This window comes from Eschrichtius robustus, chromosome 21 (assembly GCF_028021215.1).
Source record: "Eschrichtius robustus isolate mEscRob2 chromosome 21, mEscRob2.pri, whole genome shotgun sequence".
NCBI lineage: Eukaryota > Metazoa > Chordata > Mammalia > Artiodactyla > Eschrichtiidae > Eschrichtius > Eschrichtius robustus.
Window position 1 is genome coordinate 30,560,656 of NC_090844.1, and position 12,989 is coordinate 30,573,644.

At 39.9% G+C, this 12,989-nt stretch overlaps 1 protein-coding gene across 1 annotated transcript in view; it reads left to right on the top strand.

Moving 5' to 3' along the window:
* ZMAT4 (zinc finger matrin-type 4) overlaps window positions 1-12,989 on the top strand; it is a 262,765-nt gene that overhangs the window by 130,502 nt on the left and 119,274 nt on the right. The window contains exon 4 of the mRNA XM_068532192.1: window positions 10,135-10,362. Within this exon, the coding sequence (XP_068388293.1) occupies window positions 10,135-10,362 (228 nt within the window). The remainder of the gene's footprint in view (window positions 1-10,134; window positions 10,363-12,989) is intronic.

A 12,989-nucleotide genomic window follows, 5' to 3' on the forward strand; every position in this document is an offset into this window, starting at 1 on the left:
GAGGGCCGGAGTGGTGCTGTACGTCTCATGGGGAAGACGGTGCCAGTTATAGTCGAATGGATGAGACAAGGAATCACAGATGCTTGGGAAGGTCAAGGTGAATGTGGGGTCCAAGCCAGAGGGTGTTCCTTCAGCCCCATGGTTCCCAGCCCTGGCCGCACACTAGAAGCACCTTGCAAAAGTGCTACTGATGCTACTGATGCTTATCCCTGAGCCAAGGGATCCTGATTTAATTGGTCTGGGTTGTGGCCTAGAGTCCATAAGTATTCAACTCCTCCCAGGTGATTCTAACCCTTAGCCAGGGATGGGAACCACTGAATCCTAATTCAGTGCTTTCCAAATTTAATTTGCATATGAGTGATCTGAAGCTCTCATAAATGTAGGTTCTCATCCAGTGGTCCAGGACTGGACCTGAGACTTGCATCTCCAGTAAACTGCCAGGCGATGTTGATACTCTCGGTCCTTGGAGCACACTCAGGGTAGCAAGTGTTAAGACGCTTCACACTCCTTGGCTGTTAATGGCACTCTTGTCCTAAAAATTCTTCAGCTGAGAGCTTTTCTGTTCTCTCTTACACACTCCCTTTTGGCTGTGTCTGCCTGTCAATGCACTGTGCAATTTATGGTCAAAACCATAGTTAAAGGAATGATTATGGATGATACGTCTAAACAATTCGGGCTCTGAGTAGGCTTCTGTTTCCACAGGAACTGGATTGCCTAATGATTTTCTAGCATTTATCTTCAAAGTCTTATCTAGCCTAAAACCCCTTCCTTATGTACAATCATCCTCTACCCAGCAACCTCACTGCTCAAGATCAGAAGCAGTGGTGTAAGGCCGTGAGGTCCTTAAACTCTTTGGGGCTGGAGAACCTTCTTGCTTTAATATTCTGGATTCTCTTGATCCAGGTATTAGGGGGCAGCTCGCATGATGGGGCCGGGTAACCCCGTCTGTGTCACAGTCTGACCTCTGGAAGTTCTCGGGTTGCTTTGAGGTTTATAGAGCTGACTCTGAAGAGCACCAAATCTTCAGACTTAGCAGTTTCTAAGTGGCAGTTAATGCAAAATACTTTATTTCTAGATTATTTGGATTAACCAAATAGATACAGGCAAGATAGATGCAGAGCTAATATTCATAGTTTTAAATACAAAGTAGAGGCAATTTTCGTAACTTGCAAACTCTGGGTTATTGAGGTCAATGTTACTTTTAGGGATGTGGGCTTAAGGTAACTCAAAGCTGAGGCTGGATGGAGAAGCCAGGAGATCGCTTTGGGGCCGCGAGGGATGCTGCCTAAGGGTAAAGAAGAAAAGTGTAGATGCACGTGTTCTACTCAGGGGACAGTATCAGCGCTAACTTCCCTAAAATTACTTCTCAAGTTTCAGCTTCCCTCCAGCCCAGGCCAAAAGGCCACCCTCTTTCTCTCTGTCTTCCTCCAAACTTAGCTTGCACTTTATCTCCGCTGTGCTTCTGGCACTGATCACTTTTCTCATCTTTGAATCCTCTGTAGATATTCATAGGCTATAAGAAACGATCCAGGAAGCTGGCTCCCTGGTTGAACAGCTGATGCCGCTGGATAAGTAAATCATTCCCATCCCTGAGCATGGCGTATGGATTAGGTGACGCCGGAGAGCGATGGCAGAATGAAAAGTGCAGGAGTTAGTATCCGTTCCCAGGGGTCAGCTCATCGGCCCTCCCTCGCCCTCTAACAATACTGGCTGTGGTCTGGGGGATGCTCTCCCGCTCACCACTCTAAGGATGGCACCTGCTGGGGGCAGGCATGGGGGTGGCAGTGAGTCGAGTCTCTCTCCGGGAAGCTGACTTTCTGCCTCTCACCTGAGATTTGTGAGGAGAGGCACTTCGAGCAGTGCCCAATTAGCAGGTCATTAATTCTTGCTCAAGCAATAAGCAAAGTATACAGTAGGATGTCATAACTCTTCATGTCCAAACAACTTAATGAGTATTTATGTCCTAATGACTTAGCAGCCGTGTGCAAAAATAATGCGCGTCGGGACTTGCCTGGTGGCGCAGTGGTTAAGAATCAGCCTGCCAATGCGGGGTACACTGGTTCGAGCCCTGGTCCGCGAAGGTCCCACATGCCGCAGAGCAACTAGGCCCGTGCACCGCAACTACTGAGCCTGTGAGCCACAACTACTGAGGCCCGCTCGCCTAGAGCCCATGCTCTGCAGCAGGAGAAGCCACCGCAGTGAGGAGCCCACGCACCGCAACGAGGAGTGGTCCCGACTCGCCACAACTAGAGAAAGCCCGCCCGCAGCAATGAAGACCCAGCGCAGCCAAAAATAAATAAATAAAATAAATAAATTTATAAAAGAAATAATAATGCACGTGCATTGAAAGAAGTCTTAATTTTGTACTTTATCCTTAGATAACCACACTGACTAATGGATGCGTTTGCCTGTTGGGCACTGCGTAACTTCTCAAATCTTTGAATTACACTGGACTTTATCAACTTCATTTCCTGTTCCTCATTGATTGGTTGGATGGATTGGAGATATACAGCAGCCTCTGGAAGTCCAGCTTCACAGGAATATGAGCTCACTGAAAGGACTGTAGCATCTCATGCTGAAACTGTGAATTACCTGGAGATAGTGGTTCCCATGGGGTCTGATGGATTCACTATGCTTTCTCAGGATTTTAAAAGATCGTATGGGCTCTTCTGTGTGTTCACTGCATCATCCAGGGCACCTCTGCACAGAGTTTGAGAACAGAGGTGATAACCGAAGATTGTGAGACTGAACTCAGAGGGAATAAAGCACCTTAACTGAATAGTGTTTGAAAACCGAATGCCAGGAGTGTATTGTACCCACAACGCAGCAGGGCTTTTTAAGATCAGTCTGGACAGAGAGGATGCTATCACATCATCTTAGCAGAATGTCCTAAGGTAAAACCATGATTCCTTCTCTTACATAGATAGCTTGATGGAGAAAAAAGGAGTCCTCTTATTCCACAAGCCTTGATTTAACACGCACTGGTTCTGGGCACCTGGGATACGTCAGCGGACAAAATTGATAAAGATTCTATCCTCCTGAAACTTTACGTTCTGTCCTCCTGTTTCCAATGCGTAAAAGAATGTGGAGTGCCACAGCCTTAGGATTCTTTTGTCAAACAACATGAGAAAGTTATAAAAGGGCTTTTATCTCCTCTCAAGTTCTATTTAATGGCTTATTCTCAAAGATTAGGATTCTGCAGAAAACAGGCGTACTTAAGGTATTTAGAACCTAATCAGTGACTGAACCAGAGGGAATTATTCTATATTAATGAAAATCAATAATCTATGAATAGGGTATTAATGAAGACTGATGATCTATGAATGCAGTATGGGTGAGGAAGCAATTCTCACTAATAGGCTGATTATACTGAGACTGTTGATACAAAATTGAATTGGAATGATGGTTCTGGTAAGTCACCCTCATCTTTGTTTATTCTCAGGAAGTGTTTAATGGTACATACTTTGGAACTTGGGATATTTGACAGTGTTCTTTAATTTCCTTCCTGGCATCGAAGAAATAGCACCTGGATTTTCCTATCTTGCAGCTTCAGGTAGCAGTATTCACTTCCAAACATATCAGATGAGAAGGAAGAGAGATACTTCCTTTTACCTAAATCTTTAGAGCCATTTCAGGGTCGGCTGTGGTGGGAAAGGAGTTGCCCCATATCTTTTGGAGAAATAGGAGAAGCTGGAGCTTTTATATGATATTCTGACTGAGTCAGCTTTCTCCCACCCTATCCCACCCCCATCAAAAATAAATTAATAAATAAATCAGTGCAAAGAAAATCTTGTGAGGTTTAATCTGAGACCTTGTTGTGGCACCAAAAGTCCCTTAAGCAGTGTTTTCTAGACTTTGCACTAAAAGAAGTTCGCATGAAATGTGACCTCTATGTAAGATGAAAAATAAAAATGTTTTTCCCCTGCATCAAGGGTTGTATGAGTACAAACCACATCACTCATCATCCACAACTTAAAAATAACCACTGCTAAGATTTTTATTTATAGTCTTCTAGCCTTCATATATAGTTTTATATGTCTATGTGTATAATTTAATAAGTAATTTGGTTTACATCCCACATGTAACCTCCATCTTTTAATTTATATTATATCCTGAATGTTTCTCCAGGTCACTAAATTTCAGAGTATAGAGATCCACAGTTTATTTAATTCATCCCCACTTGTGAACATCTAACTTGTTTTTAATCCTATGAAGTAAGTTTAATCACACCATCAAAGATTTTAAATTCAGCTATCACAAGCCATTTATTAAAACATGAAAATCCCCTGAGTTGATATTAACTGAAATTTACTAGCTCTTTTCTCATTTATTCATCACACGTTCATTGAGCGTTTATCATCTACACAAGAGGCACTCTCCTCTGTGAGAAGTACAGAGGAAGTGTACGTTTTGAGCTCTAACTTTGCACCGTTTGCACAGTTGAGGCATTTACCTGCAGAAGAGGCTCGACTGTTTGGAGGCTGAGCTGAGTCAATGTGTAGTGACAGCCGCTCCTCAGCCAGGCACTGAATGGTCTAGTCACATTGAAGTGTCAACTGCATTTGCAAAAAACAGTGATACTTGCTGAACAATTCCTCCTGTCTTTAATTTGATTTAGGATAGGAAGAAAAAAACAGAAAGGCAGTTTATCATAGGGACTGGAAATCAGAAAAATTATTTTAGAGAACATGCATATTTCCAAAGAATCCCTACTGAGAACAGATGCTGAAACCTAGGAAGTGTGTCCTGACTCTGTGGTTAATTTGCTTGTTTGTTTGGCCTGTTGCTCCCTTGGCATCACTGGGAACTAGCTGACATTGAAATATGGTGCTGGGCCTCAAGTCAGAAGGTCTGGTCTTTGCTATTTCCTTTGCTGTTTATTAATTAGGGGCCCTATGCTGGTTGATTTATCTCCCTGAGCTTCAAGCTGCCCCATTGGTCAAACTGAATTTGGGGGCAACTCAAATTTTAAAAAAATACATGGAACAGATGTAATAGAATAAACTGCATGATATCACAAAACTTGGAAGAATTAGTAATGTAGATAAGAACCCTTAGGTGAGAAAAACACATGCTTTTTTTTGAATGTATTATGGACTTTTATTTTTTTAATGTTTTATTTTTATACAATTTTTAAAGGTTAGTTTCCATTTAGTTATTCCTAAATATTGGCTGTTTTCCCCGTGTTGTATAATACATGCTTGAGCATTTCTTACATCCAATAGTTTGTGACTTCCACACCCTCCCCCCCCATAATGCACCTCCCCCCTCCCCACTGGGAACCACTAGTTTGCTCTCTGTATCTGTGAGTCTGCTTCTTTTTTGTTATATTAACTAGTTTGTTTTATTTTTTAGATTCCACATATAAGTGATATCATACGGTATTTGTCTTTCTCTGTCTGACTTATTTCACCTAGTATAATGCCTTCCAAGTCTATCCATGTTGCTGCAAATGACAAAATTCTGTTCTTTTTTGATGGCTGAGTAGTATTCCACTGTGTGTGTGTGTGTGTGTGTGTGTGTGTGTGTGTATACATATATATACACACACACATATATACATGTATATATGTATGTATACCACATCTTCTTTATCTGTTCATCTGCTGATGGACACTTAGGTTGCTTCCATATCTTGCCAACTGTAAATAATGCTGCTATGAACATTGGGATACATGTATCTTTTTGAATTAGTAGAAAACCACTCATTTTAAAATGAGTCCATTTATGGGATTATTTTGAAAGCCCCCAGATCCTTTGTAAGAATGAATGAAAGAGGGGGAGAGAAAAGGAGGAACAAAGAAGAAAGGAGAGAGAGAGAGAGAGAAAGTGTAGGAGACGGAAGATGCTATTGCAAGTCTCACTTGTGGAGGTGTGAGAGTTGAAGGGCGCCCTGTAACTGTGGACTGGAAAGCAGACAGGCAAGTGAGAACACCATTTCCCGGAGGTTGTGGTACCCCCTTCTCTGGCAAAGGACACCCACTTGGTGCCCTAACAAGTAAACCTTTGAGATCTATCAGTGGATCCTGTCTGCTTGGTTGAAAGAGAACCTGCTCTGGTCTCCTGAATAGTTATTTCCAAACTTTTTCCTAATTCTTTTCTCCAGTGGGATGTTAAATCAGGTCTGATCCCAGAGGTTAGGGTGACCAACTCATCCCAGTTTGCCCAGAACTTTCCCTGTTTTAACACTGAAAATCTCATGTCCCGGGAACCCTCTTGGTCCCAGGCACACTGGGATCGTTGGTACCCTGTCAATAGCTGCAGTGAGGGTTTGGATGCTATATTCAGTGAATCAGAGTAAATGGTTTCCTGTTTGAAAGTAAAGTTTCCAGAATGAGATGCATAATTTGTACTCTCTGAAATGTATAAAGATAACCTTGTGGAAACCAGAGGCATCAGAGATTTGCCAAAGGTCACACAGTTCAGGGGTGGTAGGGTCCAACCCAACCTTGATTTTCAATTTTGATTCAAAGCTATTTCCATTCCCTTTATACTACTACCTTTGTTTGCCTTTATAGGAAATATAAACTGGGTTTTATATTTTCAACTGAAGACAGTTGGAAACAAAAGCATAAGAAAAATTAAACTTTGGTGCTGCACCAGGATAGTAGGATTATTAAAGAGGAAAAGCTACCATGCAAATGCAGCATCAAACTACTTTCTTATGTGCAAGATAAGATTATCTTATCTGATGAATGTTCTATAGTGTATTGCTCCTGCCAGAATATGATGTATAAGGTATCAGTTGATGAAATCAACTCTGAAATGTTTTTTAGGGCCCAGTTTAGAGAAAGGTAAATTATGCTTCAAGAGTCAACATTCATTCAGACTGCAAATATTTTATATGTTTTCCATTTCTATCAAAAACAATAGATGGCTATAAATCCTCAGAAATTGATAAAGATGCAGGAAACTTTGGAAGAAAGATTCAATTTCCTTCAGAAAAGTAAATAGAAGTCCTTTCACATTACAGGTCAACTGCATATTTGTAGCTTTTATTAGCATTTCTAAGTCATAGCAGAATGATTCTGGGTGGCTGCCAGGATGGTACAGCCCCAGTTTTAGTTTTATCATCACATGGCGATGTGTGTGTTTATATGTGTGTGTGTGTGTGTGTATATATATATATATTGAGTTGTGTTCATGTAAATAATGCTGCTGTGAACACAGGGGTGCATGTATCTATTTGATGTAGTGATTTTTGTTTTTTCTGGATATACACCCAGAGTGGAATTGCTGGATCATATAGCAGCTCTATTTTTAGTTTTTTAAGGAACTCCATATGTTTTCCATAGTAGCTACACAAATTTACATTCCACCAACAGGGTACGAGCTTCCCTTTTCTCCAACATTTGTTGATGATGGCCATTCTGGCAGGTGTGAGGTGATACCTCATTCTGGTTTTGATTTGCATTTCTCTAATAATCAGTGACGTTGAGCATCTTTTCATGTGCCTGTTGGCCATCTGTATGTCTTCTCTAAAATGTCTATTTAAGTCTTCTGCCCATTTTTTGATTGGGCTTTTTTTTTTTTTTTGATATTGAGTTGTATCAGCTGTTTGTATATTTCAGATAATCACTTCTTATTGGTCGCATCATTTGCAAATATTTTCTCCCATCCCATAGGTTGTCTTTTCATTTTGTTGATGGTTTCCTTTGCAGTGCAAAACTTTTAATTAGGTACCCTTTGTTTATTTTTGCTTTTATTTCTTCTGCTTTGGGAGACTGATCCAAGAAAATATTGCTACAACTTATGTCAAAGAGTGTTTCATCTATGTTCTCTTCTAGGAGTTGTTTGGTTTCATGTCTTACATTTAGGCCTTTAAACCATTTTGAGTGCATTTTTACATATGGTGTGAGTGAATATTCTAATTTTCATTGTTTTACATGTAGCTGTCCAGCTTTCCCAAACTACGTGCTGAAGAGACTGTCTTTTCTCCATTGTATATTCTTGCCTTCTCTGTCATAGATTAATTGGCCGTAAGTGTGTGGGTTTATTTCTGGTCTCTCTATTCTGTTCCACTGATCTTCATGTCTGTTTTTGTTCTAATACCGTGCAGTTTTGATTACTGTAGCTTTGTAGTGTAGTCTGAAGTCTGGGAGGGTTATACCTCCAGCTTTGTTCTTTTTTCTCAGAATTGCTTTGGCAATTTGGGGTCTTTTGTGCTTCCATATAAATTTTACGATTATTTGCTCAAGTTCAGCGAGAAATGTCCTGGGTATTTTGATAGAGATTGCATTAAATCTGTAGATTGTTTTCAGCAATATGGCCATTTTAATAATATTGACTCTTCTAAGCCAAAAACATGGGATATCTTTCCATTTCTTTAAATCATCTTCGACTTCCTTCATTAATGTCTTATTGTTTTCAGCATATTGGTCTTTCACTTCCTTGGTTAAGTTTATTCCCAAGTATTTTTTTGATGTGATTTTAATTTTTTTTTTTTTTTACTTTTCTTTTTGATATTTCATTATTGGTGTACAGAAATGCAACAGATTTCTGTATATTAATTTTGTATCCTGCAACCTTGCTGAATTCATTTATTAGTTCTAATAGTTTTGGGGTGGAAACTTTAGGGTTCTCTATATAGAGTATCATGTCATCTGCAAATAGTGACAGTTTTACCTCTTCCCTTACAATTTGGATACCTTCTATTTCTTTTTCTTGTCTAATTGCTGTGTCTAGGACTTCCAATACCATATTAAATGGAAGCAGTGAGAGTGGGCATCCTTGTCTTGCTCCAGATTTTAGTGGGAAGGCTTTCAGCTTTTCACCATGGAGTATTGTGTTGGCTGTGGGTATATCAGTTATTTAATCTAAAAATAAAATCCACATAAAAGTGATTTGAAAGCTTAGTGAGTTGATCAGATGGTTCATTAATTTGTTATTGAGGTTCCAGATCTCAGCTTTTCCTTGGAATAACCCTAATTTTCATAGTCTTGCCAGCTGCATTCCACACCACAGAGGCAAAGAAAAAACAGAAGGCATTGCTATATTGCATGATGACTAACGGGCCATGTGAGAATTTAAATTTGTTTTCTTCTCCAAAAGATTTGGAGCAGAATTTTTTTCTAAAATTAAATTATGTCCCGTATAAAATACAAAGATAACTGAGGTCTAGAAAAAAATCCCTTTGCCTATTAAGAAGTATGAAAAGAGTTCTTAGGGGTATTGAAAGGAATATTGGTCTTGGAAATTAAGGATTTGCTTGGAGTCCTGCCTTTACCGTAACTAGTTACCTTACCTTCAGTAAAACTTTGGCATCTCTGAAGTCCATCATCTGAGAAACAGGATAGTAATCCAACTCATAGTTATTGAAAAGATGAAAGCAACTTGTATGTTGTAATGCATTAAAAAAGTTATTTTTGTTTTCTGTTAGTAAACTCTTCCAAGTTAGATTCTCTTTTTTTTTCCTGGACCCAAAATAACTGTAAGCTCACAATGGAATGTGTTAATAGCTGAGGCTGTGCAATCTCAAAATAGTGATAGTATGTCTTTTTCATTTAGATAAGCAACATCTGCTCTATAGTGTTTGTCTTTTGGTCTTTTAAAAAAATATTGTATTTTCAATGCCAATTTTAGCAGGTATGGGTTGAAAATAACCTCTCACAATAAACAGAAATAACTGACAATAAAATTAGCATGATTTCGTCAATTGGTACAATCCATGCAACTGACAGATCTGCTTCTATCAATCACTTTGGCAAATCCTTTACTTACTAGTTATTTCCATCTATAGCACACAGATGTTTAATTAATTCATTCAGAATCTTTCGAGTCGTGATTGTTCAATGTTTACTTCAAGGTTTGGCTTTGATTAATAAATCACTCCCTTACCTCCGAGATTTTATTTTTAAAAACCTTTCTTTCCTCCTAAAGGATGGCCTCCTGACCTCTCAGATGGAACCATAACAAATTGCAAACTTTGATCGCAATAAGTTAGGAATTTTTAATTGTAGCCCAACTTCAAAAACAAAGGCTGGCAAAGATCATTTTTCCCAATCTCAGTAAACTCTTGGATTTTTGAGCTCTAGAATCAACGGGAGACCCTTTCATCTTCAGCTGCTGAGGACACGTTCACTCAGGAAGGGACTAATGTGGCTTGTGGTTCTCTCTGGTTGTTTTTCTCCCCAGCAACGCCTCTGAGCTCACTTAAACCTCCGAGGGTGGACTCTGCTCCAGTGGTCTCATCTCCCTATCAAAGAAGAGATTCAGACAGATACTGTGGGCTCTGTGCAGCCTGGTTTAACAATCCTCTGATGGCCCAGCAGCATTATGATGGCAAGAAACACAAAAAGAATGCAGCAAGAGTTGCTTTGTTAGAACAGCTTGGGACAACTCTGGATACGGGGGAATTAAGAGGTAAGAGAAATTCTTCTGATTTCTGCCACAGAGCTGGGCTTTCAGAGAAAGGACTGTGTTTTCATAAACTGGGATGATTCTTCCTATTGCTTTGCTTACTAAGGACAATTCTAGGATCCTCCAAAAGGAATAGAAGGAAAAGGAAATGAACAGAGAAGTAATTTTTGCCATCTCCTTTCTTTCAAAGTATTTTGTGATTGCCGTATATTTATTGACTATGTTTCAGATCAAAACCACCCATTCATGAACTAGAGTGTTTCCTTCTGCTTTATCTTTAAACACCTTCTGGAATGAATGCTTTTGTACATGAGCAGTACAAGAGCAGATGCAAAAAAGGCCAAATGGTGTTATCTTAATTTTAAACTTTTGTGCTTTTATGAATTCAGCCAAAACAGAGCAACACATTGGCTCCATTTCATGGATTAAATTAAGCCCAAGGCCTTTTCATGGGCATATCTAGGAAGCTGAGGTAAGACAGTGCTGTGGACCACTATAGAATCAATACCTGGCTGCCCCCATCCCCCATCTGATACGTATTTTCTCGGTTGATGGAAACCATGGAGCATTTGAAGTTCATGTGAGATTTTACAGAAGTTGCTGAGTGGAGATTTGGAAGTCATAGGGTGAGGGTCAGTCCTATGGATTCCTGAGGAAGCCACATACCATTCTGTGGAACCTAATAGAATATTTCATCGTCAACAACCGTTTAAGCATTTTTTGATCACCTAGACAGTTTTGATCAACTGATGTTGGCAGTGTAGAAGTAGAAATGCATTTTCTCAGAAAAATAATTCTGCAAAGGGTGCTCTACTATACCTCAGATATCTTATGGTTTAGATATACTTTTAGGAGTTGGCCAGGAGATCATCCATCATAATAGCTGTAATAACAAAATTTACAAGTCAGTTCTGAGAACGCAACCTGGGTTTGAGCTGGGTTCGGTATGTAGAGCCTGCAATTCTTATTACCCTTACCAGGCTATGAGCCTCCAAGGGAAAATAACCTGGTATAATTCTAGACCAAATAAATGGGACAGAAGTTCTTGCTGTGTGACCTGAGAGGAGGGACAGGTCACTTCTGATTACGTTGGTTGGGGAAGACTTCACCAAAGAAAAGGACTGGAGTTGGAACTAGAAATGTGGGTGGTCTTTGAGCAGGTGAGAAGGCATCCCATGTGAGCAGAATCATATATGTTTAGGGAAAAGAGAGGAAAACATAAGCTGTCGCTGGCGAATGAACAGATTATCATGGAAGAATCCTATCATACAGCATAGATTTAAGACTGCAGGTCCATTAGGAGATCTATGGAGCTTGATGAGAGACTGATGTTTCCAAGATAATGCTTAAAAACAGCAGGTGGAGCAAAGAGCAAAAACACTATTTTTGTGTAGGTTTTCTAGCTATAGAGAAACAACGTGGAGCTTCATATTTCAGTATGTTGGATAATCACGTTGCAAATACTTTTGAATTGTTGGTACTATTGCGGTCTGCTGGGGAATTTCTTGTGTTCACAGTCTCGGTCTTGTTAAAAATACAGGAGGAGTATTTTTTAGCTGAAGGCCTCCCCATGACTCGCCGTTCCTGGCAGATAACAAGTCTGCTCCGCGACTCCTTCACGGCAGGCACTGAAGGAGGAAAGTAGGGCTTTATTTATGTTTTGTGCCAGATATTATGACTTGTAGAAGAATTATTCCTAGAGCACATTCTTCTTGTCTGTTTTGAATTATCGGTGCTGCATCTTTTATGTACAACCTCGTCTTTAATGACTTGAGCGTCTGAATTCTGTAACATTTGAGTGCTTTGTCTTTTATCCCGAAGGCAAAAAAGGCTGCTCTTGGACTTGATAACTCAATGTGATTCTGACTCAGTAGCAAATGCGATTAGCATTGAACGCAGCGTCCTTGAAACCGACCTTTACACCCACCCCAGGTGACATCTTGATGTATATGTATTCAGGCATTAAATATTGCAAAAGTTTAGGGAATAAAGCAATGGTGATAACCTAGCATGTTTTAAAACACACGCACGCGCACACACACACACACGCGCACACACACACACACACACACACACACAGTCTCCTATTTCTGGAACGCTTCTAGTGCATGATCAATCAATTAATAAAGGCAAAAATGCTAACCAGTAAACACAGGCATATCCATAACTTTTAAAAAACTGGTGTCAAGCAGCTGGAGGATGGCAGTGTCACAGGCTTCCTCTCTTTCTTAGCACTTCTCAGTTTTTAATTATTTTATTTTATTTTATTTTTTTGGCTGTGTGGCACATGGGATCTTACTTCCCCGACCAGGGATCGAACCTGTGCCCCCTGCAGTGGAAGTGTGGAGTCTTAACCACTGGACCACCAGGGAAGTCCCAGCACTTCTCAGTTTTTTAAACTCTACATCATTTACCAGCTTATTATGGTTTTCCTGATTTCTCCCTACAGACTGTTAGCAACTTGAAAGCAGGAATCTGTGTCTGCTTTGCCCATTGATGTGTTCAAAAACACCTAGAACAGTGACAGGCACAGAGTAGGTACTCAATAAAATTGCTGAATGAATGAATAAACAGAGAAAGCAGAATTTAAAAATCACCTAAAATCCTGCATTTTTTAACATGGCAATCCT